The following is a 25,123-nucleotide window of genomic DNA, read 5'->3' on the forward strand; positions in this document are numbered from 1 at the left end:
GCGCATCCAGCGGTTGTTTGACATTTTATACACATCGGAATGGCAAAATAATTATTTTGTTGAATGAATTAAAGGATTTTTATAATGAAAAATGAAGTTTAAGTTATTATGGAGTGACTTTCAATAGACACATAAAGTTTATTCAGACGTTATTACCACAATCACAATGACTCAAATATCAATAATATAGATCTGAATTTTCGTGCATCTGTGTTACATTTCATAGTTTTTATTTATAAAAATGCGGTGCAGTGTACAAAATTGCAGTAACGATACGAAAAAAACAACTAAAAGTCATGGAATTACCTTCCATATGTAAGTATTTTATTTTTCTTAATATTTTTTATTTTTCACGCAACATACTGTGGCGGGAGTTACAAAGACATAAAATATTTTCAAAGATTTCCATCCTTCTAATCATCTCGATATTTATAGTTTTATTAATTCTGCAATGTCCATCAATCCATTGTTTTACTACCAATATATTCTCATTAGATCTAAAACCAGGAACAATTATATTTCTAATACAATGGAAATCAATATACAATTCTCACACCCAAAACATCCCCACTAATTAATTTAAAAGAAAATAAAATTCAAAAATGTATTCTTCGATAATTACCTACATAGTTTTGAGGTACATGACATCATTGTTGTTAGTCAATAGTAATTTTTTGTGTATCGGACCCCACACTCAACACTGGGAGAAACCTGCAAATGTCATACTGGAATCCCCTGGCTTAGCGACTGCAGGGCTCTGGAGGAAAGATAGGAGGGGATAGCTGGGGAAGAAAGTGTGGAAGTCAGAGAAAGAATCCTCTTTGGATGGGAGGAGACCAGAAAGCCAAGACATATTTGCTAGTCCTCATAGGCCTTAATGTGTATTGGCAACCATGAGGTATACACACCGATCTGTGTGCCTAGAACCGTGACAAATGTCCCTCTGTGCGGGCGAGCATTTGGTGTGGAGACCGAGTAATTGAGAATTGCCTTGGAGGAAAGTTAATAATATTTAAACATTTTATTTAGCTTCGGATCTGGTGCCACATTATTTTATACAATAGACTTACTGTTGTAGTAACTTTGTTGTGACCAATATTCTTTTAAATGTGTTTTATTTGTAAATATTTGAATATTGTTGTTTTGCCTAGTTACGTTTTTTCACTCTGAAATAAACACTTGTGTCAATAACACATCTATTTACTTAATTTTATAAATAACTCAGAACACATACACAAATTACTTACAACACTTACCAAGGTAGCCACTTGCAGGGTATGCATTGATGTCATAATGCAGTGATTAAACTAGTTGTATTTACAAACCTGATCAACAGTGATGCACAATGTTCCTTGGCAGAAATAGACATTGCCTGGGACGTTGACAGTTGACACCAAGGTATATATAAAATAGGATAAAAACGAACAATAGAATGACATGACCATAATTATAAAATACAATTACTTTACTTTACACCTGAAACAAGAAGCCTGGCGATAGCCCAGTTAGTTATACAACAGACTGACAGTTAGACAGTTAGTTATAGAACAGAATGTGTGCAGGTTCAAAACCCAAGGGCACATACCTCTGACTTTTCTAAAATCATGTGTGTATTCTTTGTGAATTTCGCTTGTTTTAATGGCGATGGAAAATATTGTAACAAAACCTGCATACCTGAGTAATTCTCTATAAGAATTCAGAGGGTGTGTGAAGTCTACCAATCCGCACCAGGTCAGCATAGTGGACTAAGGCCTAAACCCTCTCAGAAAAGGTGGCCAGTGACTAGCAGTAGGACAGTATGTAATACAGGGCTGATATTATTATAACAAATATCAGATATCATCCAGATTTGGTGGCCCCTTCATTGTTCTATGTTCTATGTTGAGAGGCTCCGTTTCCGCACTTAGCCCATAATAGGTTGGGCCTGATGCATGGAATGCCTGCTATGGGTCTAGCCAGCCCAACTCCTTCCAGAAGCACAGGATCTTCCTGGTCTTTATCGTTCTTATAACCAGTTATTTCTGTATAATCACATCTTGATAATTCGACTGCCTCGGTGGCGTAGTTGTATTGCATGCCCGGTACAACAGCGCTCTGAGGTCCTGGGTTCAAATCCGGGTCGGGCAAAGTGATATTCGGGTTTTTTCTGCTCAGTATCAGCCCGGAGTCTGGAATTTGTGCCCGATATGGCGATAGGCTCGCCCTCGCTATCACATCATGGGACGGAACACACTTGGCGAAAAATGGGTGCACTAGTTGCGCCTCTGCATACCCCTTCTTGGATAAATGCGTGATGTTATGTATGTATGTATGTATGATAATTCGTTCCAGGTTCCCCAAGGACCCGAACCTTCGTGCTGCGTGGGTGGAGGCACTCGGCATGACCGACTGGGAGCCAAAAGACAGAAGCACTATATGCTCCGAACACTTCAGGAAGGATGATTTCTACGTGACTAAAGGCGGTCTACGGAAAATCAAAGATGGCGCTGTTCCTGTGGTCACTTATGTGAGTGGATTTTAAGGTCATAGGGCCGGCGTGGAGTTCATCGCTAAGATTTTTTTTACAGTTAAACTATTATAGATATTGTCTTCATTGAAATAATATTCAAAATCAATTAACATAACAATGTAAAGCAATTCATTTTTGTGTTTGTTTGAACGCGCTAATCTCAGGAACTACTAAACTGTTTTTTTTTTAACTAATAAGAAGCTACATTACTCAAGAGAGCTGTAGACTATTTTTGTCCCAGGAAAGTATTTATCCTGGGAATATTTTAACTAGAGCCACATACTAGCAGTATTTTATAAATAACAAATACATACTATAATATTAGGAAATGGAACAGCAAGTTTTGGCTTCATGTTGCTTTCTGGCAGTGTTGCTTTCCTGGACAAGTTGGCTTATTTATACTGTAGGCAACAATGTCTACAGAAGGTTCTTTTCCTTTAAAGTTTGCTTAGTTAGGTGCTGATCAATTACACATTACTATCCAATTTTATGTAGACTGGAGAGTGTGTTGTGTTTTTTGGATACGAGATCCTGTGGTCCAGTAGACAATTTTGTCTACAGAATAAATGGAAAAAATTGAATAAGTAAATAAAATTTAATAATCAAATGATGGAAATGAATAAATAAAAATCAAAAATAAAATCCAAAAAGTGTTCTCTCCGGCGGGGAATCGAACCCCGGTCTCCCGCGTGACAGGCGGGGATACTGACCACTATACTACCGAAGACTTGTGGTATACAGCCGAAATTATGGGTCCGGTGCTACTAATAAAATTTAACCTATTAACTTTTTTTTTACACTCACCATGTTGTATTATTAAACTTTAATAATATTTTTCAGGATTCTTCTGAGGACCTTGATGCTCCTGCAGCTTTAAGGGTGAGATTTCAAAACTATATTTTATATTATTTTCGTAACATGTAGCGCTGCTATTACCTAAATTGCCGACGCCGGATAAAGACGGCAATATTCCCGGACATTTGGGCGATATATGGGTTACTTCCTGGACACCACTGAAAAAATATTTTTTGCAACGCGCGGGGGCACAGGTGGGTGCTTTCGAGCGTCGACTATTTTCTACGTCTCTGCCTTGTCGAATGGAATAATAATAATATCAGCCCTGTTTTATATACTGTCCCACTGCACGGGCCTACTCTACTACTGAGAGAGATTAGGCCTTAGTCCACCACGCTGTAGTGCGGGCAGACTTCACACACCCTCAAAATATTTTTAGAGACCTTCTCAGATATGCAAGTTTCTTCACGATGTTTTTCTTTACAGTTAAAGCAAGCGATAATTCACAAATACACACATACATATAGAAAATTCAGAGGTGTGTTGAGTTTTAAACCTGTAGACATTCGTCTCGGCAGTTCGTTCCACATCCAACTAGGCTATCGTAGGAATAACTAAACGATTTTATGAAAACGTTTGTAATTTTCAGGTGTGCAGAATCTGTTTAGCAATGGAAGGTCAGATGTATCACATACGAGATCACAAACTGGACGAGATTTATGAAAATGTCACTGGCATTTATGTAAGTATGGCGATAAAGGTAATTTATTTTTTTATTAAAAAAATCTAGACTTTAGGTTAGGCATTAGGTTCAGCCAGCGTTTCCATGTTTGAATAGTGAATAACATATAATAATAATAATACATTTATTTGTATTAAAACAGACAAATGTTACAAAATTCAGTTGGTGTACAAATGTTACAGAGTAGTTCATTACATTTGTCACAATAAGAAAATGTTCTGCTGATACCTATGCTAGATGAACCTGTGTTATAGGTATCATTGAACAGTTATAATAGTGTTGCAAGTATGGGAATACCGTGTTCAGCTCCATACTAAATGAAAGAAATCTTACTGTAACCTATATATTTTTTTTTATTATTCTATTATCTTACTATCAGGTGCAGCGGAGTAACTCTGTTGTACATGTATAAAAAACGGTATATGTTGCATTATTTGTTATGGTGCGTGGGAGGGAGCAGGAGTTATATTTCATTATAAGGATTAACTTGGATGCAATGCAAACTCCATGTTGACCAGCGAGGAAGAGAAACTTTATTTTTCACACCACAGACTACATATACATATATTTGACAGTTGACATTAGGACTTCATACAGATTATGTTACATGCAGGGATGTAGCTAGCGGGAGGGGGGGGGGGGGGTCATTGTTGGACAATGTTCTACCTTAAAATACTAATGCCCTACCTTAATAATCAACTAAATTTTACATAACTTCTCAATCAAAATATATGGAGCAGCTGGTTTTTTATTTCACAATTTGGAAGTTGGTCCCATATTAAGAGTTGTTCGTATTGATGGGTGAAATAACTCTCTTTCGAGATTTAAGAGAATTTTGTTACAATTTTTATATTGCCTTAACAATTACGTAAGTATTAATCTGACTAATGAAAACCAAAAATCGATTGACCAGATAAGATCTAGTAACATTTTTACCTCCGCCCAAGTTGTAACTACAGCTGCCCTACCTTAAATTCAAGTCTAGTTACGACCCTGGTTACATGTGTATGATTATTCTCTTCAACAGTTAAGCGAAGATGACAAACTACCTCAGAAGTTATGCTGGGAGTGTGCCCACAGGTTGCTAAGCACCAACGGGTTTAGGAACAAAGCTCTCAGAAGCCAGGCTTTGCTGATGAACCTTCTTCAACCGGAGAGATATGTGAGTGAAGTGGTTATTTATTTTATTTAAAGATCGCCAACATGAGATGCAATACATAGTAATGAGTATGTATATTAATGAATAATAGTCTTAATTTAAATGTTGTTATAATTTAAAGACGACCTCGGCATGCACACGAAGAAGAATTAATGTTACAGTTGAAAATTACTAACAATTATTTTATTTTTTTTCATTATAATAGTTTCATGTGTGTTTTAACATTATTTTTATGTATTCAACATTTTTTTTATAAATTTTCTGTAGACCTCATAAATTATAAAACAAAAAGAGTATTTAGAGTTTTTCTCAAAAAAATGTTTCGTAGAAAATTAAATTTGTATTACCGTTAGGTATTAATTTTTTGTTTTTTCACGTATTTAACGCTTTTTTAATGTTCCATAGGCCTGATAAATAAAAAAAAATAAACAAAAAAATCTGTAGACAATTGTTTTTTCAACATTATCAATGTCCACAGATAACAATAAGGGACGTGAAGTCGATAAACCGACTACACAATCAAATAAAATCAACTTTAATAACAAAAATTTTCGAACCGAACGACAGCGATTTATACATAAAAGATAATGAAATAGTCGTACCTATAAAACCGGAACACGATTCTGATGATGCTATGGATTTCGACATCGGTGATCAAAACGGTGATGAAATACCTGATGATGATATGCCTATAGCTGAAGTGGAAGTGAAGGACGAGACGAACGAGATATACTTCAATGAATTCAACGAAGATGACGATAAGAAATTGAGTGAAGTGTTCGTTAAGCCGAAGAAGGTTAGGAAGAAGAAGTTGAAAGTGGAGAAGAAACCTAAGCCGGTGAAGAAGTGTGAGGATGATAGTCCTTCTAGCACTATGGATAGGTGAGTTGAATTATATACTCATCATCATCAGCCTTGTATTAGGGTCATGTTGACATTGCGTTACTAAATGAAACCACATACTCGTCTTCACCTTTGCTGACATTGTGACAAAAATCATACATTAATAACGAATATTTTCACCAAAAATCCTGGTTTTAGTTTTCTGATTTTTTTATCATTTTGTAGTTTAATGCAAACGTGGCGTGTGCGTGAGTGTATTTCTGACTGAAAGTATGATGTTGCCGCTGCAACGAATTCTCTTATAGTAGTAGTAGTGGCTTTAGGGCGCGTAAAATTAAAATTACTTTTTATTAATATTTATTTTGTTCGAAACTTACACTTTTTTATTTTACATCTACGGCTCAAGTAACTTATTGTAGTGTTATTTCCAAGTCGATAAGTAACGCGATGTCAAAATGACCCTGTGTACTGTCTGGGCACGGGCCTCCTCTACTACTACTGAGAGGGATTAAGCTTAATTTTATACTATTACCGAATTATATACTACTAGGTGTTAAATAAAACTATTTTTACGGATTTTATCGCGGTATTTTATAATTATCTCCTTCGAAGATTATGCAGCCTTAGTGGCCACGGGGAAGTCCAAAATGTTAGACACCCAAAAAGTTAGTTTATCTACCTACATTTTACAATCATACATTTCAATTTTTTAGCTGTTGACGGTTCGATCTACGTACAATGAGTTTAGTGTCTTGAAGTCTGGCAGTCGGTCTTCAATAAATAATGTAGGTAGATATTGTAACTTTGACTTTTCGGATAACCCACACCTCACCCCCGCGACCATAAAGACTGCAGTCTTTGGAATGCAGGGATATCTCCCTCGCAAAAGGGGCAGTTCTCCAACAAAGGTTGCAGTCTTCGAATCGCAGGAAAAAAATTAAATATAAAACTAAAAAAATTAAATAGAAAAATAATTACATATCAATGTCTAAAATTCGCTTAAACATAAAACGATGAGGAGATGTCATAATAGAGACATTGTCCGCAGGTACAAAACAACGGACGTGAAGCGTCGCAAAACACAAGACCGACTCGACGAGTCCCTCTTCACGATAACGAGTCTCTCGTACGAGGAGCAGATAGCAGAGATCCAGAAGCGGCAGGAGATGTCGTCGTATCGCAACGCGCTGTACAAGTGCACGGTGTGCTACCGAGGCTTCCAGATCAAGGATCGATATGACGCTCATATTATAAGGCATAGTGAGGTGAGTTGTTGGTTTAGGTAGTGTTTTTTCGTGGCGCAAGAGGGGGGAGGGGGGGATTTTCCAAATTGTACTAAAGAAGAGGCAAGAAAATAGTGTTGCTTGAAGGGGGGGTTTCAAACTACTATAGAACAGGCGAGAAACTAGTGTTGATTTTTTCGATACCAGTGTATTGTTAATAGTACAAATATTACGTGAGCAGAATTTTCGTATTTTTGATCAGTTAAAGGTTATTTCAGAAAGTTACTTTTCTGTAAACAAATGTCTACAGGATGGTTCTACCGCTTTCGTGTTGTCACTTATCAGCTGGTTGCTAGTAGTATCATAAAGGAAAGATTTTTTATTGTGACAATAACAGTATAACATGTCCGATAAAAGGAGAAAAACAAAAATGTAAAGAAAAATATACAATTATACCTATTGTGCCAACAATGTGTACCCTGATTCATATCCTTGCTGCAATACCAACCTGACTGATATTGTACAGTGTTTTGTTGTTAAAAGTGAAATATATTATATCGAGAATATATGCAGTTCTTGATAAAATGGGTTTTATATGCATACTTAATAAATTAAAATTATTTTATATGGTACCAGCTTTTACTGTAGACAAATGTCTACAGAAATTTGAAATATTCCGTGCTATAAGAACGATATTTTTTCATTCCCTTCGCTGTGGAGGTTAATGGTATCTGGTGTGCATAGGCCAGGGAGTTTGTTCGGGAGTTAGGCCAATGCCTGCGTAGAAACGGCGAAGATTTCCGCGCTTAAACATATCTGGTGGAACAGTTATCTCTTGCCATTCAACGCGGCAACGTTTCTATTATTATAGTCATCTTAGCACCTGGTATGATTCGGGGCGGTCTTTCCGATTAGAGATTTATAATTTTGTAGAAATTACTTTTAGATATGATAAATAATGTAAAGACACTTTATTTGTATATTAAGATTTAAGAATTATAATATGTCTACAGAATACTCCTTAATTTCAAATTTTTCATTTGTAATTTTTTTTATTGCTTTAAATGACGTGCAAGAATATGTCTACAGAATAATTCTCTTAATTTCAAGTTTTTCATTTACATTTTTTTTTTAATGCTTTCAATGACAAGACGAGCTTACCGTTCGCCTGACGCTAAGCGATACGACCGATAAACAGTAGAAACACCAACACCTTGAATTACAAAGTGTTTGGTATTCCACTGCGCTCGCCATCCTGAGACATGAGATGTTAAGTACTGCCAGACTTTAAGACACTAAGCTCATTCTGCACAGATACGACCACTAATAGCTAAAATAAAAAAAATTAAGGTGGATATTGTAACTTTGACTTTTCAGACGACCAACACCTCAGTCCCCCCCGTGATGAAGGCTGCAAAATCTTCGAAAAGTCGACAAAAAATTGAATAAAAATAAAAACCGCGATAATATTCGACAAATAGTTTTATTGTATGTCTTATTAATTTTGTAGCAATGCGGTGCGTACGAGTGTTTCATATGCAAGACTAGATTGAAAACTGGCCGCGCTCTGCGGAAGCACCTCACCGCTCAACACACGGAGAAGTTCAGCTGTAAAGGGTGTCCGTTTGTCACTAGAAACCGGTGAGTATACAGGGTGATGCCGAAAGGCGATATCAATAATATTTTTTAGAAGCTATCTACTTAAAATTTACAATAAATATAAAAAAAAGATATGTTTGTACTATATGTTATCATAACTTTGGTAGTTTCATTGTTATAATGTGGATATTATGTCATTAATTTCAAAAATGCCACTAAAATTGTTGATTCCGTGCTCCTCCTAAGGTACACGTCATTTCAATTAATAACACTATTCAGTGGATAATTTAATATGAAATATTTTGGTGTTATTAAAATGGTTTGTTAAGCAATTTTTTTTATTACTACTCTATATATAGCCTACAGCCTTCCTCGACAAATGGACTATCCAACACTAAAAGGTTATTTCAATTCGAACCAGTAGTTCCCGAGATTAGCGCGTTCAAATAAACTCTTCAGCTTTATATAATAGTACTAGTTGACCCGACAGACGTTGTCCTGTCTTAACTATGTATGCACGCGCGCATTCTGTCGATCGCTGACAGTTATTTCAAACCACTGACAGTTATGTAAAATTAATATTGTCGTTAAGTTTTCTTAAATTTTCTATTTATCCGCGCATTTCTTCGATTTTTTTCTTTCATAAGAACCTTCTTCTGACAATAACAAACACAACAAAAATAATAGTGAAATCGGTTCACGCGTGATGGCGTGACCAAGGGAAATAGGGATTCATTTTTATATATAATAGTATAGATTATATATTTTCAGGGGTGTCGCTAGAGAGCATGAGAAATGGCACGCGGGAACCAAATACCAGTGTCCGCATTGTTCAAGCGAGTTTGAGTGAGTATACCACAAGCATTGTACAGTTTTATACCATGTTTTTTCTTTTTTTGGGCTCGACAAAGTGGCAGCCTTTTTTTCTGTTTTTTTTTGGCTCGATAAGGTGGCAACAGTTTTTTTTGTTTTTTTTATTGTGGTTCAAAAAAGTGACTACAGTTTTTTTGTGGCTCTATAAAGTGTCTAGTTTTTTTTTGTAGGTCGACAAAGTGACTACAGTTTTTGTTAATATTTTTTTGTGGTTCGCCGTCGGGGCTTCATTGCACCTGATCATATAGCATGTTAAACAGGGTCATTTTGACATATATATTTTTTTTAATTGAGTGAAAAAAAAACGTAATGATATCCAAAGCCTTCGGAATGGTTTTAAATTTTTTTTAAGAAATTCCTCACATTGTTTTTTTACCAAAGGAAGCAGTTTTAGAAATAAAAAACTATCCGTGTAAATTGAATGGAATCCAAAAAGTGTTCTCTCCGGCGGGGAATCCCCGGTCTCCCGTGTGACAGGCGGGGATACTGACCACTATACTACCGAAGACTTGTAAACCATAGATGAAATTACGGGCATGTTACTTTAGTAGAATGGATCCATTTAAATAATATATTATTATTCATTGATATAAAAGATTTCGCACCTGTGCAAACCTTAATTTTATTTGGTCTAAAAAACATACAGGGTCATTTTGACATTGCGTTAATAAATGAAACCACATACTCGTCTTGATCTCTGCTATAGAACACAACAGTGGCTACAAGCAGCAGTGTGTAGTCACTGTTGTGTTCCGGTTAGGACATTGTAGCCAGTGTAACTACTGGACATAATAATTAACATCTCATGTCTCAGGATGGCGAGCGCAGTGGAATACCAAACACTTTGTAATTCAAGGTGTTGGTGTTTCTACTGTTTATCGGTCGTATCGAAAGAAAGAGAAAAAAATAAATTTAACGTGTTTAAGTGAATTACAGTTTTGGAGTTGTTAGCCTACTTCTGACTAGGGATTTTTTTTTTGCTGTTTGAATGACGAGATGAGCTTGCTGTTCGCCTGATGGTAGGCGATACGACCGATAAACAGTAGAAACACCAACACCTTGAATTACAAAGTATCGTTTGGCATTCCACTGCGCTCGCCTGAGACATGAGATGTTAAGTCTCATTATGTCCAGTAGTTACACTGCCTAAATAGATTACACATTTTTAGATTATTTCATCGTATTCATACGTACTTCCAATAATGTTTTTTTCCAGTAAATTAACAACATACATGGGCCATATACGGATAAAACACGTCTCTGATTTTGTATGCGAACTTTGCGGGTATACCTTTGTAAGTAAAAAAGGTATTGAAGTACATAAGAAGAAAAAACACAGGCTCTCTGAAAAGTCGGTGAGTGTTATTCATTATGTTTTTTTTATGCATTTTTACAGGGTCTTTTTATTTATTTATATGGAGTTATATTATTATAAAAAAAACTCAAATAACCTAATAACTCAAGGTTATTTGAGTTTTTTTTTATAACTTTTATAAAATATGTACGCTGTATAAATTGTAAAACAGAGGAAATCATTATCTGGTCCAAAATCTACAAGTTATAAACCATTGAAATTAGGTAGTAGAGGTGAGTGTCAAAAAACAAAAGACTCCAAAATTGGTAACCAGTAAAAAAGTAATATTAAATTAATTTTGGTTTTTAGTGGTTTTTGAATGCGGTAATTTTTTTTGTTAAAAAAATTATACAATTTTTTAGAATAATTGCAATTAAAAATAAAACAAAGTCAAGCTATTTTACAAAAAGTAGTATTATACAAAAATAACTTGTTAATAATACGGTAGTTTCCTATTTTTGATTTAGTTTATTGTTTTGTGTGTAACAGAAAATAATATGAAAAAGAAATTCTTCTGTTAAATCAGCATCAAAATTGGTTGAAAAATAAAACAGTTATTTATATTTGAAATATTGTTGTGAGCAAAAGTGTGGGCGTGGTGGAGATATCGCGCCGTCCTTTTCCCACTCACGCAGCGTCATGGCCGGTGGCACTGTGTGACGTCACAATACACTATTACTGTAATTTGACAGCTTCCCTTTCCACCAAATTTCAAAGCTTTATAACTTATTTATTATTGCGTGGATTTTGAAAATTCTTTTTCCAATAGATTTTGGATGAAATATATTTTTAATAAATGTGTTTAAAAATAGTCGTATTACTGATTATAGAAATCAATTTTAATATAACCTTACCTGGAGTTATACAGGGTGTTATATTAAGCGGCGATAGCCTAGTTGGGTGTGGAACGGACTGCCAAGACGAATGTCCGCAGGTTCAAATCCCAAGGGCACACACCTCTGACTTTTCTAAAATCATGTGTGTATTCTTTGTGAATTTATCGTTCGCTTTAACGGTGAAGGAAAACATCGTGAGGAAACCTGCACATCTGAGAAGTTCTCGATAGGAATTTCGAAGGTGTGTGAAGTCTGCCCGCACTACAGCGTGGTGGACTAAGGCCTAATCCCTCTCAGTAGTAGAGGAGGCCCGTGCGTAGCAGTGGGACAGTATATAATACAAGGCTGATATTATTATATATTTTTAAAATGATCCGTGAATTAATTTCTGACCCCTCAGGTGCCAGTGGAAGGTCCGTATTGCGAAGTGTGTGACGTCAGATTCGTCTCCGAAGATGCTCACGCGAGGCATCTCAAACTCTCGTCCAGACACAGCAGCGATAATGACCCGTAAGTGAATAACACTAAGGTTCAAAATCGATTAACGATCCCGACAAATATCTTCGGATTTATGAAAGGACCATGTGTCAAATTTCATCCAAATCCGTTCAGCCGTCTATACTATTATATAAAGCTGAAGAGTTTGTTTGTTTGAACGCGTTAATCACAGGAACTCCTGAAAAAATGTATTTTTCGCAAATAAAAAGCAACATTACTCCCTAAGTGTTATTGGCTACTTGTATACTGCAAAAACTTGCTAACGCGGGCACCGCCGCGAGCAAAAACTAGTTTTATTATCTCGTATTTCAGTTTACTTAATTTTTTTTACAGACATTGCATTTATAATATAAGTAAAAAAAATAATTATAAATTGTTTCAGCAACCGCATAAGGAACGACTCTCAAAGCATGAACACCGAGAAGAACGGCAGAATAATAAGGAAGATCGAGCGGCGGCCGGTGATACACCCGCGGGACCCCGCCGACAGGGGCAGGAACCCGGAGCCGGCGGGACCTGTGACGTGTGAACAGGTTCGTTCCAGGGGCGGGGCGGATTTTATTTACCCTTCTCATACTTTCAGGACAAACACTCATATACACTCACTCACACTCATACATAGTCACACACTTAAACACACTCAGATATACTCACACACTCAAACACATTCAGACATACTCATACACACTCAGACATACTCACACACGCTCAAACACGCTCAGATATACTCACACACTCAAACACACACAGACATACTCACACACGCTCAAACACACTCAGACATACTCACACACACTCAGACTTACTCACACACGCTCAAACACACTCACACTCAGATATACTCACACGCACTCAAACACACTCAGACATACTCATACACACTCAAACACACTCAGATATACTCACACACACTTATGTCTTTTACCTCCAAAGGGTTAGGCAGAAGTGCAATCAGTGCAACTTTTCATCATCTGTGTTCCGTTCGGGGCACAAATTAGACTCCGTGGTGATACTGAGTAGAAAAACCTAATAATACTTTGCCCGACCCGGGTATCGAACCCGAGACCTCATCACTGCAGTCGTCTTAATACAACTAAGCCACCGAGACAGTCATGACCCGTTTTTAGATTATTTATTTAATCAAAATTCTCTATTGTCACCTCCAGTGCGGCATGCAGCTCCGAGACCTGAGACTGTACGCGCAGCACTTCAGGCGAGCGCACCCGGACAAGAACCGAACCAAGTACCCAGCGATGAAGACGCCCTGTATGTGCGAGCAGTGCGGCAAGATATTCCAAGTGAGTATATTTTAATCACCCTGTAGAGTATACTAATATTATGCACTTCGCCTACATAACGTACAAACATACAGACAGATAAAAAATCTAATAACTTGTTTTGGCTTCTGTTGCTCTAATAAATGGTATTTTGTTACGAAGTAAGGTTGAATCATAGGAATGGATGTAGTAGTTTTATGTTTGTCATTAACCGATGAAACCTTTAACAAAAGCTAGTAAATGATAGTCCCAGCGCTGTGTGTACTGTCCCACTGCTGGGCACGGAGTACTGATAGGGTTTAGTTAGTCCACCACGCTGGCCTAGCCAGATTCACGATTGCAAATTTCTTTTTTTTTTTTAAGATAATAGCTTGGTTACTTGTCAGTGAAGTACACTTCACTATTTGGAATAATACACCCTGTATTACTTGGAAAAGTAAATCTTTATACCAGGAAAGGTACATGATGATACTTAAAAAAGGACATGTCATTTGGAAAAGTACACCGTGAAATTTCGTAGAGTACACAGCGGGACCTAGTATAAATATAAAAAAACTAATAAATACAAATTGTTGACAGAGCATGGCCCTCCTCAAGGACCACATGTGGGTGCACACCGGCGAGAAGCGGTTCAAATGCGATCGATGCACGAAGAGCTTCACGCAGAAGACGAACCTGGTGTTCCACATGCGCGTGCACTCCGCCACCAGACCCACGTACGAGTGTCCGCTCTGCGGGAAGCACTTCGCCTTCTACAACAACCGGCGCAGGCACATGTTTGTGAGTATTATAATATCAGCCCTGGATTATACTGTCCTACTGCTGGGCCTCCCTCTATTGAGGGGGATTAGGCCTTAGTCCACCACGCTGTAGTGCGGGCAGACTTCACACACCTTCGAAATTCCTATAGAGAACTTCTCAGATGTGCAGGTTTCCTCACGATGTTGTCCTTCACCGTTAAAGCGAACGATAAATTCACAAAGAATACACACATGATTTAAAAAAATCAGAGGTGGTTTCATTTAGTAACGCAATGACAAAATGACTCTGTATAAAAAACTGCTATAAAATTTGAAAAGTATTCATCGCCGGAATCCGATGGATGAGGGCGGCCCAGAACCGGTCCCTGTGGTGCTCAATGGAGGAGGCCTATGTCCAGCAGTGGACGACTCCCAGCTGAAATGAGATTCTTATTTTTATTGAGACCGTTTATCAGTAACTTCTGTTATATTAGGGATTTTGTGCGTAACTCGAGCGCGTCAGAAAATTATATGCGGAGAAACTTTGTACCCTGTAATGTACCCCTACCATATATATCCTCTATATAGGGGCGTGCGTAAGGCAGCCCATCAGATAATAGTAAAAAAAATCAATCCTCAGAAAAATTCGAGCGCGTCAGATTAAGGCAAGGTATTTTAAGGCGACGTATTTACAACTTTGTATCTCACCCATTTCCTCATGCCACGCTCAAATCGTCAGATTACTGAAATATACACTGTTCTGCACATACTTAACTTACCTTGCCTTAATCTGACGCGCTCGAATAACTTTTTTATCCCTTTTTACGACCACCCTAATTACTCGTCAGATTAATATCTCTCGGTTAACAGAAAGACATAGCGCGTATACACTATGAATGTCTGACGCGCTCGAGTATTTCCATACGACTGATTTTTTTTACATTTTTGAAAATTTATACACGCTCACTAAAATGGCAAACTTAACATAAGCTTTTTTCGTTAGGACCTAATCTATCTTCTCAATTCAATAGGTCCCCAGGACGATTTAGTAGCTGCAAATTTAGCATCTTGGCTTCCCCTACTATTAGTTGTGCTGATATATTTTTTTTTACTAATGGTAGGTCTCTCGCATATTGTGAGAGTCCGCCTGGGTAGGTACCACCGCAATGTCTTTTTCTGTCAAGCAGTGTGTAGTCACTGTTGTGTTCCGATTTGAAGGGCATTGTAGCCAGTGTAACTACGGGACATAATGAGACTTAACATCTCATGTCTCAGGATGGCGAGCGCAGTGGAATACCAAACCATACGTAATTCAAGGTGTTGTTGTTTCTACTGTTTATCGGCCGTATCGCTTACCATCAGGCGAACGGCAAGCTCGGCTCGTCAATCATAGCAATAAAAAAAACGAATTTCGTCCCCAGATCCACACGGGACTCAAGCCGTTCAAGTGCGACACGTGCGGGAAGTGCTTCACGACGGCGGGCGAGCAGCGCGCCCACGTGTCGCACGTGCATCTCAAGAAACCCTGGCCCAAGCGCGCCCGACACCTGCGCGCCGACGAACACGCCTGGCACAAGTGCATGCAGCACGCAGAGGACTAGCCTAGCCACGACACAACACAACACAACACGTGCATCTCAAGAAACCCTGGCCCAAGCGCGCCCGACACCTGCGCGCCGACGAACACGCCTGGCACAAGTGCATGCAGCACGCAGAGGACTAGCCTAGCCACGACACAACACAACACAACACGTGCATCTCAAGAAACCCTTTTTTGGGGAAAATCCATTTACGGACCCCCCACCTCCGAAGAGGCGGGGGAGTGTCGGACTCACCGGCGCCTTCCACCCAGCGATGCTAGGAGTCGCCCGAGATGTGATGGGCGATCGCTGGGTGGGTCCCTACCAGACTTAGCGCACCGGAATACCGACTAAAAACCCCGCGTGGGCCATCATCGGCGCATTAGGGACGGCTCCGGGAAAACCTGAGCAGAACGCATGGATTGCGCCGGAACCGCCCCTGCGCAGTGCCGCTTTCGCGGCCCGACTCGGCGGGGAAAGGTCCGTTCCCCCCGCACGCCGAGCGTCGCTGTGGCGACGGCGACAACGTGAGGCCTAGCCCTTCACGCTGTCGCCCACCCCGTGGGCCGCCTTAATGGATGGTAGGAGCGGCGGCCCCGGTTGCCCACGAGGCGCAGGGCGACGGGTTAGACACCGTCGCCCCGACGCCTCCTTCTCCTCCTCTGGCGGCGGCGGGCGGGATCGGTCTGCTCCCTATCCGCTCCGCGGCCTCCTTCTGCGACATGGCACGCTCGCAGAAGGAGGCCATAGCTCGCCACGACCTCCGACTGCGGACCATGGCGGCGACCACGGTCGGCAACGAGAGGTCGCTTCCGATGACGGCCAAGAGAGCGCTGCGCTCTTCCGTCCAGGCTGGGCACTCCTCGAGAGTGTGTTGGGCCGTGTCCTCGCGGCAGTTGCCACAGTGGTGGCACACGGCGGACTCCTCCTTCCCGGCTATGCGACACAGGTATGCACCGAAGCACCCGTGCCCGGTGAGCACCTGCGTCAGCCGGAATGTCGGCGCACCGTGGCGCCTGTCCAACCACTGTCGAAGGACGGGTCGCACTGCCGCGACGGTCCTCAAGCCCGCACTCGGGCTCTCCAGCCTGAGCTGCCATTCCTCCACAGCGGCGTTGCGGAGGGAGACCAGAGTGGTCTCGACCTCTTGGGGGGCTAGCCTCTGTCCTCGGCGCAAGCTCTCTTCCCGCCACCAGAAGACAGAAGAGAGAGCCCGCGCGTCGAGATCCCAGGGCAGAGTGCCCGCCAATACGCAAGCCGCTTCGTGTGAGATCGTGCGGTAGCCCCTGACGATACGCTGCGCCACCATGCGCTGCGGTCTTCGCAGCAGCCTGACGCAGCGGTCGTTCAGGGAATTGGCCCATACGGGAGAACCGTATAGGGCCATAGACCGCACGACTCCAGCGTACAGATTCCGGCAGGGATTGCCAGGACCTTCGACGTTTGGCAGCAGACGGCCGAGAGCACCGGCCGTCCGTACCAACTTCGGCGAGAGAGCCTCAAAATGCGCGCGGAAGTCCCATCGGCTGTCCAGATGAAGACCGAGATACTTCATCTTTGAGCCGACGGGTATCCGCACGCCCTCCACAGAGATGTAGGCCTCGATGGGCGGCCTACTCCGAGGCCCATGGAAGGCAAGGGCCTCGGTCTTGTGGAGAGCCACCGCGAGACCCAGTCGCCGAATCCTGCGCACCACCAATTCGGTACCGAATGAGGCGAGCAGGGACGCCCTCTGAAAGGTCCTGGCCGTCGCCGTCACGAGCGTGTCGTCCGCATAGCAGACGACGGCGACGCCTCGAAGGTTGGTACCACGGAGCACCCAGTCGTAGCCGATGTTCCACAGGAGCGGCCCGAGGACCGAGCCCTGCGGGACACCGCACGACATCGCTCTACGGTGCCACCCGTCAGCGCCCGGATACACCACGTACCTGTCTGACAAGTACGAGCGCACCAGACGCCGGAGATAAGGTGGCACCTCGTGATACCGCAGTGCCTCGTTGATGCAGGCCCAGGGCATGGTGTTAAACGCGTTGGCGATGTCTAAGGACACCGCCAGCACGACCCTACCCCGAGCGACTGCATCCTCCGCCAGTGCTTTCACCCGCAGAATCGCGTGAATCGTGGATCGGCCGCGCCTAAACCCGTACTGGCAAGCGGCCAGATCCGGGCCGATCCGCTCGAGATGCCCGACGAGGCGAGCGTGTACCACACGCTCGAACAGTTTGCACACCTCGTCGAGCAACACGATCGGTCGGTAGGCCGATGGCGACTCTGCGGGTCTCCCTTCTTTCTTGAGCAGGACAAGCTTCCCCGTCTTCCACCGCGACGGGAAAGTGCCCTGCTCAAAGCACGCGGAGAAAAGGCTACGGAGCCTCGTACCCAGTGACTCGACAGCGAGGACCCAGACACGTCCGGGTACACCGTCGAGCCCCGGAGCCGAGTTTTGCTCCGCAACCGAGACACTGCCACCTGGAGCTCTCCAGGCGAAACCTCCGGGATATCCTCTGCTGGAATCGACAACGATGGCGCCGATGGACGTGGCGCCATCGGTGGAGGAATGGCCTCCTGGGTGGCCGGAAATAACGCCGCGACAACGTCCGTCACCAGATCGGCTCGGAGACTCTGCGTCAGCGGGGCGCCCACGGGCGGAGCTTGCTCAACGCCATGCGGTACGGGCGTCCCCACGGGTCGCTGTCGAGAGTTCTCCGAGACTCCTCACGTGCCGCGGCCTTTGCTTGCGCAATGGCCACCCGCAGCGCTCTCTTGGCCGTCTTGTGTAGGCCGTGAAGCAGCCGCTCCTGTTCATCATCGCCGGGCGGACGGGAATGACGGCGGCGGTGTCTGGCGAGTCGACGGCGCGCAGCCATGCAGGACGCGCGTAACTGGGTGAGCTCCGCCGACCACCAGTACACCTGTCGCTTCGGAGGGAGGCATCGGGCCCGGGGCATGGCCGCGTCGCAGATTTGCGACATTGCCCCCCCGAACCACTCCGCCTCCTCTTCGACCCGCACCGGCCCTGCCGGTACAGGGAACCACGCCTGAACAAGAGCGGCTTCCTTCACGGCCTCCCGGTTGAGCCGCGTAACGGCCCAACGCTGGCCGCCCCATCGTCGGGAGGTCAAACTTCCACTGTTACTGGGCTGGTTGGTCCGGGGAGTGGAGACACTGAACCGTATGTACCGGTGATCGGACAGCGTCTCCTCCTCCACCAGGACTCTCCAGCCCTGGACACGGCGGGCTAGGTCTGGGGTGGCGAACGTGATGTCCACCACCGAACCCCCGTTGTGCCGCACGCACGTGTCCTCCGACCCCCGATTTAGGACGACCAGTCCTGAGGAGATCGCCCATTCCTCCAGGGCCCTACCCCGCGTCCGTCACCGACGAACCCCAGGCCAAGGATTTGGCATTGAAGTCGCCGGCGACAAGCACAGGGCGGGGCTGGCTGCTTTGCACCACCAGGGTTCCCAGCCGAATGAGAAAACTCTCAAATTCGGCTAGGGATCTGTTGGGGAGAAGTAGGCTCCCACTACCCACACCCCCAACAGAACCGCCACACATCCGGTACCCTTCGCTACTTTTTCGAAGGGCGGGGAGCCGGCGGCACCCTGGTGATGACAGCCACCGAGCCGTCGGAGTCCCCTGCCCAGTCATCCCGGGGGGGAACGAAATACGGCTCGCTGACTACAGCCACGTGGATTGACCACTGCGCCAGGCTCTGAACAAGCAAGTCCTGCGCTCTGGCGCAGTGATTGATGTTCGCCTGGAGGAAATGTTTTTGTGCCATGATTTAATGGGCGATCTCCATCTCCACTGGGTGGGACGGTTGCGGACGCGTCACAACCTCGGCACCTCCTCCGCGACGGTTGCGGGAGGGGGTCGAAGAGGCGACGCAATCCTTGCCGCCCACCCTGTGCCCCGCGGGTTTGCCGGCAGCTGCGCACACTGCGCAATGCGGCTCCGCGGAGCAACCCTGGCCTTGTAGGCCCTCAAGACCGCAACGGTAGCAGATCCCGCTGCGGTCCACCCCTGCGGTGCATTTAGCACCTACGTGCCCCCGGCAAAGGCACCTGTAACACCTTTGGGGCCTCGGCTCAAGGAGCCGGACCCCGGCGGACACGAAGCCTACCAGGACGCGTCCTGCCCTGGCGACCTTATCCGCCACCTTTGCCGGGCACTGGGCCCACGCGGCGCCCAGACCCGAGTGCTCGATCTTGACCTGGCCCACCTTCAGGTCCTCGATCGAACACTCTCCGATTTTGGCGATAGCCGTTGCGACATCGTCAGGGGTGATGGACTCGTCAAGCCCTGAGATGCGCAGCTCTGCCGTCATGACGGGCCGGGAGACGCGAACGCCTTCCAACCCACAGAGCGCCTCCCTCATTTTGATGACGAGGGAGTCGGCTTTCGCCTCGGACTCAGGTCCGGGCACCTCGAAAAGGTAGGCACCGGTGGCCACCCGTCGCGCCTTCATGCCGACCCCGATGCCAAGGCTGGCCAGGTCGACTTTGCCCCTGACCGCCTGCAGGGCCTGGGCGTAGGTCGTGCCCCGTTCTACTGCTCTCCGGTGCTACCGTCAGGGTGACGGCAGCCTTCTTCGGAAGACGAAGCTGGGGCACAACCTTGCGCACCACCTTCTGCCTCTGGCCGGCATTTGGGGCGTTCGGCTTCGGCCCGGTCCTCCTCTTGCTCCTCTTCCCCTGCCGCCCCGGTTACCCACCACTGTCCACCCTTCTTCCACTGTTGTGGGGCCGGAGCGGATTGAGGCAGAGGCGTCGCTGCTCTCCTCCCTGGACCCCCGCATACGCCGACGCGGCGGGCGTTGGGCAGGCTCCTCGGCCACAGGTGTGGCTGCAGGAGCGGGGCCGAGGCGGGAGCTGGAACGTCAGCAGATCTGGGCGGAGCCGCGAGTGTTGCTGCTGCCCGACTCCTCCTCTCCCCGACGGCTGGCCAGGACGGGCCAGACACCACCGACGCCACTGACGAGCGTGGGAAGGGCGCTGGGGCGAGTTTGGCCGAGATCGCCTCGAGCGTTTTCTCCATGAGAGCTTCCATCCGTCTCTCATGCCGCTCGAGGCGATCCTCCTCCTTTTCTTAGAGGCCGCCTTCGGCTCCCTGGAGCGGTCGCCGGCCACAAAATCCTCGAGGATTTTGTTCTGGGTGGCCAAGGCAGCCTCCAGTGCCGTCACCTTCCGCTCGAGGGAGGCTATTATGGCCTCCAGTCTCGCGGTTTCCGCGGAGGAGGGCTCTTCCGCGCGCTCCTGCAGCTTGGCGGCATCCTCCTTGAGAGCCTTCACAAACGTCCCTTTGAGGTTCCGGGACGCTTGTGAGACGTGACGGATGTTCTCCGCCACCTCAAGGAGGAGGTTCTTTGTGGGAACCTTTGCCGACTTTGGCGCCGCGATTTTCGGGCAGGGCGCCACGATCCTCACTTCCTGGAGCGCTGCCTCCTCCTCCACTGCGCGGGCGGCTTCGGCCACACGTTCCTCCCTCAGGGCCGACTGGTAAGCCTCCCTAATCCCGGCCACGGAGTCATCCTCCTCCGTATCCGAGGCTGAGGCCCCACACATATTTTTTTGGCAGCGGCGCGCAACACTGGGTCCGTTGCGCTGCCACTGCCACTGTGCGGACTCCCCGCGGCCTTTTGAGGCCGGCTTACGGGGTTGCCGCGCCATTCGCCTAGGTAGCCGCGAAGAGTCACTGCTCGGCTCGGACTCGCTCAGGATCCGGGCCGGCGCGCGCCTCCTAGCGGCCACCGCCTTCCCTGGCTTAGAGCCACTACCACCGCGCATCTCGGCAGTCGAGGTGGAGGCAGTGTTACGCCCAGTCGCCAACGTGATGTCGCGGTCGGAGAGCAACTCTACCTCGACAGTGCACTCCTTTTTATTATTTTTTGGGTTTCCATCTTATTCCCACGAGTATGGGGAAATAACGGTCCGCCCAGGCAGTGCCCCTGTACCTGGGTAAGCCTAGCGTAACCCGCGCAGAGTGTCGGCCGGTACTCTGCCGGGGGTCGCACTCGGGACCGAACTACCCATCGGCCATGCATCCCTCGCGGTGCGCCGCCGCTTGGGATTCGGGGTGATTTTTATAGAGGTTTTCCTCGCGGTCCGGGCGGTTAAGCCAAGACCCTCGGTCCAGTGGGAGCGCGAGACATATCCACAGACCTCCACACCAGATTACGATCTGCGACGGCGACAATGGGAGAGGGAGTCCCCCACTGCCTGCTCGGGGCGGGATGAGCGCACACCGAGCCCGTCGACACCCCGGACAGAACCGGGAGCCGCCCGAGATGGGCCCACCTCGTCCGAATCGGACGACGGCCGCCGCAAGGGGCGACGACCGCCATCCAACTCCATTGTCAGGATATTGGCCGTCGCGCCGACCAGCTCGATCGACGCGCCGTTGCCCAGGGTGCACCACGAGGAGGTTTCCTGACCTAGCGCCGACGAACACGCCTGGCACAAGTGCATGCAGCACGCAGAGGACTAGCCTAGCCACGACACAACACAACACAACACGTGCATCTCAAGAAACCCTGGCCCAAGCGCGCCCGACACCTGCGCGCCGACGAACACGCCTGGCACAAGTGCATGCAGCACGCAGAGGACTAGCCTAGCCACGACACAACACAACACAACACGTGCATCTCAAGAAACCCTGGCCCAAGCGCGCCCGACACCTGCGCGCCGACGAACACGCCTGGCACAAGTGCATGCAGCACGCAGAGGACTAGCCTAGCCACGACACAACACAACACGTGCATCTCAAGAAACCCTGGCCCAAGCGCGCCCGACACCTGCGCGCCGACGAACACGCCTGGCACAAGTGCATGCAGCACGCAGAGGACTAGCCTAGCCACGACACAACACAACACAACACAACACGTGCATCTCAAGAAACCCTGGCCCAAGCGCGCCCGACACCTGCGCGCCGACGAACACGCCTGGCACAAGTGCATGCAGCACGCAGAGGACTAGCCTAGCCACGACACAACACAACACAACACAACACGTGCATCTCAAGAAACCCTGGCCCAAGCGCGCCTGACACCTGCGCGCCGACGAACACGCCTGGCACAAGTGCATGCAGCACGCAGAGGACTAGCCTAGCCACGACACAACACAACACGTGCATCTCAAGAAACCCTGGCCCAAGCGCGCCCGACACCTGCGCGCCGACGAACACGCCTGGCACAAGTGCATGCAGCACGCAGAGGACTAGCCTAGCCACGACACAACACAACACAACACAACACGTGCATCTCAAGAAACCCTGGCCCAAGCGCGCCCGACACCTGCGCGCCGACGAACACGCCTGGCACAAGTGCATGCAGCACGCAGAGGACTAGCCTAGCCACGACACAACACAACACAACACGTGCATCTCAAGAAACCCTGGCCCAAGCGCGCCCGACACCTGCGCGCCGACGAACACGCCTGGCACAAGTGCATGCAGCACGCAGAGAGGACTAGCCTAGACACCACACAACACAACACAACACGTGCATCTCAAGAAACCCTGGCCCAAGCGCGCCCGACACCTGCGCGCCGACGAACACGCCTGGCACAAGTGCATGCAGCACGCAGAGGGACTAGCCTAGCCACGACACAACACAACACAACACGTGCATCTCAAGAAACCCTCGCCCAAGCGCGCCCGACACCTGCGCGCCGACGAACACGCCTGGCACAAGTGCATGCAGCACGCAGAAGACTAGCCTAGCCACGACACAACACAACACAACACAACACGTGCATCTCAAGAAACCATGGCCCAAGCGCGCCTGACACCTGCGCGCCGACGAACACGCCTGGCACAAGTGCATGCAGCACGCAGAAGACTAGCCTAGCCACGACACAACACAACACAACACAACACGTGCATCTCAAGAAAATATTCATGATATTATGTAGTATACGTAGGTGAAGATGCACCTCCCCTAAAACTAATAATGGCGGGCGCCCATGAACCTATAGCTTGCGGTGCGCGTGAGCAACGTCAGTACACACGCACACTACCACAAATAACTTCGATGCTGAGGTTTGGATCAGTCCCCTTACCCCACCACTCACCCGCTCAGAAGGTGGGGTGCGTCTTCCTAAATGAAATAACCTATACCGGAGACCGCACGACATAACATGGCGCTCGGACACGCCGCGAGACTAGATTAATCGATATTTAGAAACGCGAATATCTCATATGATTTTAATTGGATTCGCACGTCGAGTGACTTATCCGGTCTCAAATAACTGAGAACTGAGTTGCGGTTTGCTTACCGCTGTAGATAAAGATACACCTAAAATGGCGTCAGTGCCGCGCATAATCGTGGCTGTTATACTAAACACAAACAATTAACTATAAACTATATGGTAATTCTAAGATTATATAGAGCGGACAGAGATTGTTATCCAAAATTTGGCGCTTATGCAATGGTGCAATCTACTGTGAAATAGCAATCAATGTAAAATACTTATATTTTTCCACATAATAATTTGCACGTTTTTAATGCGAACATTAGTATATTTTCTTGTAAAATGTTTTGTACATTTTGTCACATTCCGAATAAGAGAGCGACTTATTACCAATTGGTAATAACTTTTTGGAGCACAAATTTGGCCCTGATGTCGGGTATATATATAAAATATATATATAAAAATGAATCCCTATTTCCCTTGGTCACGCCATCACGCGTGAACTGCTGGACCGATTTCACTATTTATTTTATGTTGTGTTTGTTATTGTCAGGAGAAGATTCTAATGAAAGAAAAAAAATTCAAAAATCTGGCGCGGAATATTAGAAAATTTAAGATATATATTTTTAATATAATTGTTATAACTGTCAGTGAAATGAACTGTCAGCGATCGACAGAATGCGCGCGTACATAGTTAAGACAGGACAACGTCTGTCGGGTCAGCTAGTTTAATATCTGACAGTATGTAAGGGACGCTGAATTCGATAACACAAGTAATATATAAGTATGCAGTGTCCCGGAATATTGAGATCACAAAATATTTAGGTTAGATATAATTAATACTCAGAGGCTTTTGATAAACGAAGTAGGACTTTAATATTTAAAGTGTAGAGTGTGATTTAG

The 25,123-nt window shown here is 45.8% G+C and overlaps 1 protein-coding gene and 1 non-coding gene across 2 annotated transcripts; one reads left to right on the forward strand and one right to left on the reverse strand.

Annotated features, from left to right (window-relative positions):
- LOC115451332 (zinc finger protein 58-like) lies at positions 1-22,785 on the forward strand. Its single transcript, XM_037445611.1, has 16 exons — positions 1-315; positions 2,332-2,506; positions 3,350-3,388; positions 3,954-4,046; positions 5,074-5,208; positions 5,684-6,087; positions 7,097-7,313; positions 8,782-8,912; positions 9,642-9,716; positions 10,960-11,098; positions 12,334-12,443; positions 12,814-12,964; positions 13,598-13,729; positions 14,288-14,488; positions 15,870-16,043; positions 22,512-22,785. Exons 1-16 carry the CDS (start codon positions 242-244, stop codon positions 22,515-22,517), a joined length of 2,256 nt encoding a protein of 751 aa, XP_037301508.1. The 5' UTR covers positions 1-241; the 3' UTR covers positions 22,518-22,785.
- On the reverse strand, positions 3,165-3,236 carry Trnad-guc. Its single transcript has one exon. It is a non-coding gene; the product is annotated as a tRNA-Asp (tRNA).
- Positions 22,786-25,123: the final 2,338 nt, after the last annotated feature.

Source organism: Manduca sexta, unplaced genomic scaffold (assembly GCF_014839805.1).
Source record: "Manduca sexta isolate Smith_Timp_Sample1 unplaced genomic scaffold, JHU_Msex_v1.0 HiC_scaffold_1873, whole genome shotgun sequence".
Classification (NCBI taxonomy): Eukaryota; Metazoa; Arthropoda; class Insecta; order Lepidoptera; family Sphingidae; genus Manduca; species Manduca sexta.

Bases quoted from the DNA above. Each gene is read 5' to 3' on its own strand.
- LOC115451332 (XM_037445611.1), top strand. From the start codon at position 242: ATGCGGTGCAGTGTACAAAATTGCAGTAACGATACGAAAAAAACAACT. The intron at 6,088-7,096 runs GTGAGTTGAATT...CATTGTCCGCAG, and splicing joins CCTTCTAGCACTATGGATAG to GTACAAAACAACGGACGTGA. The intron at 12,444-12,813 runs GTAAGTGAATAA...AAATTGTTTCAG, and splicing joins CACAGCAGCGATAATGACCC to CAACCGCATAAGGAACGACT.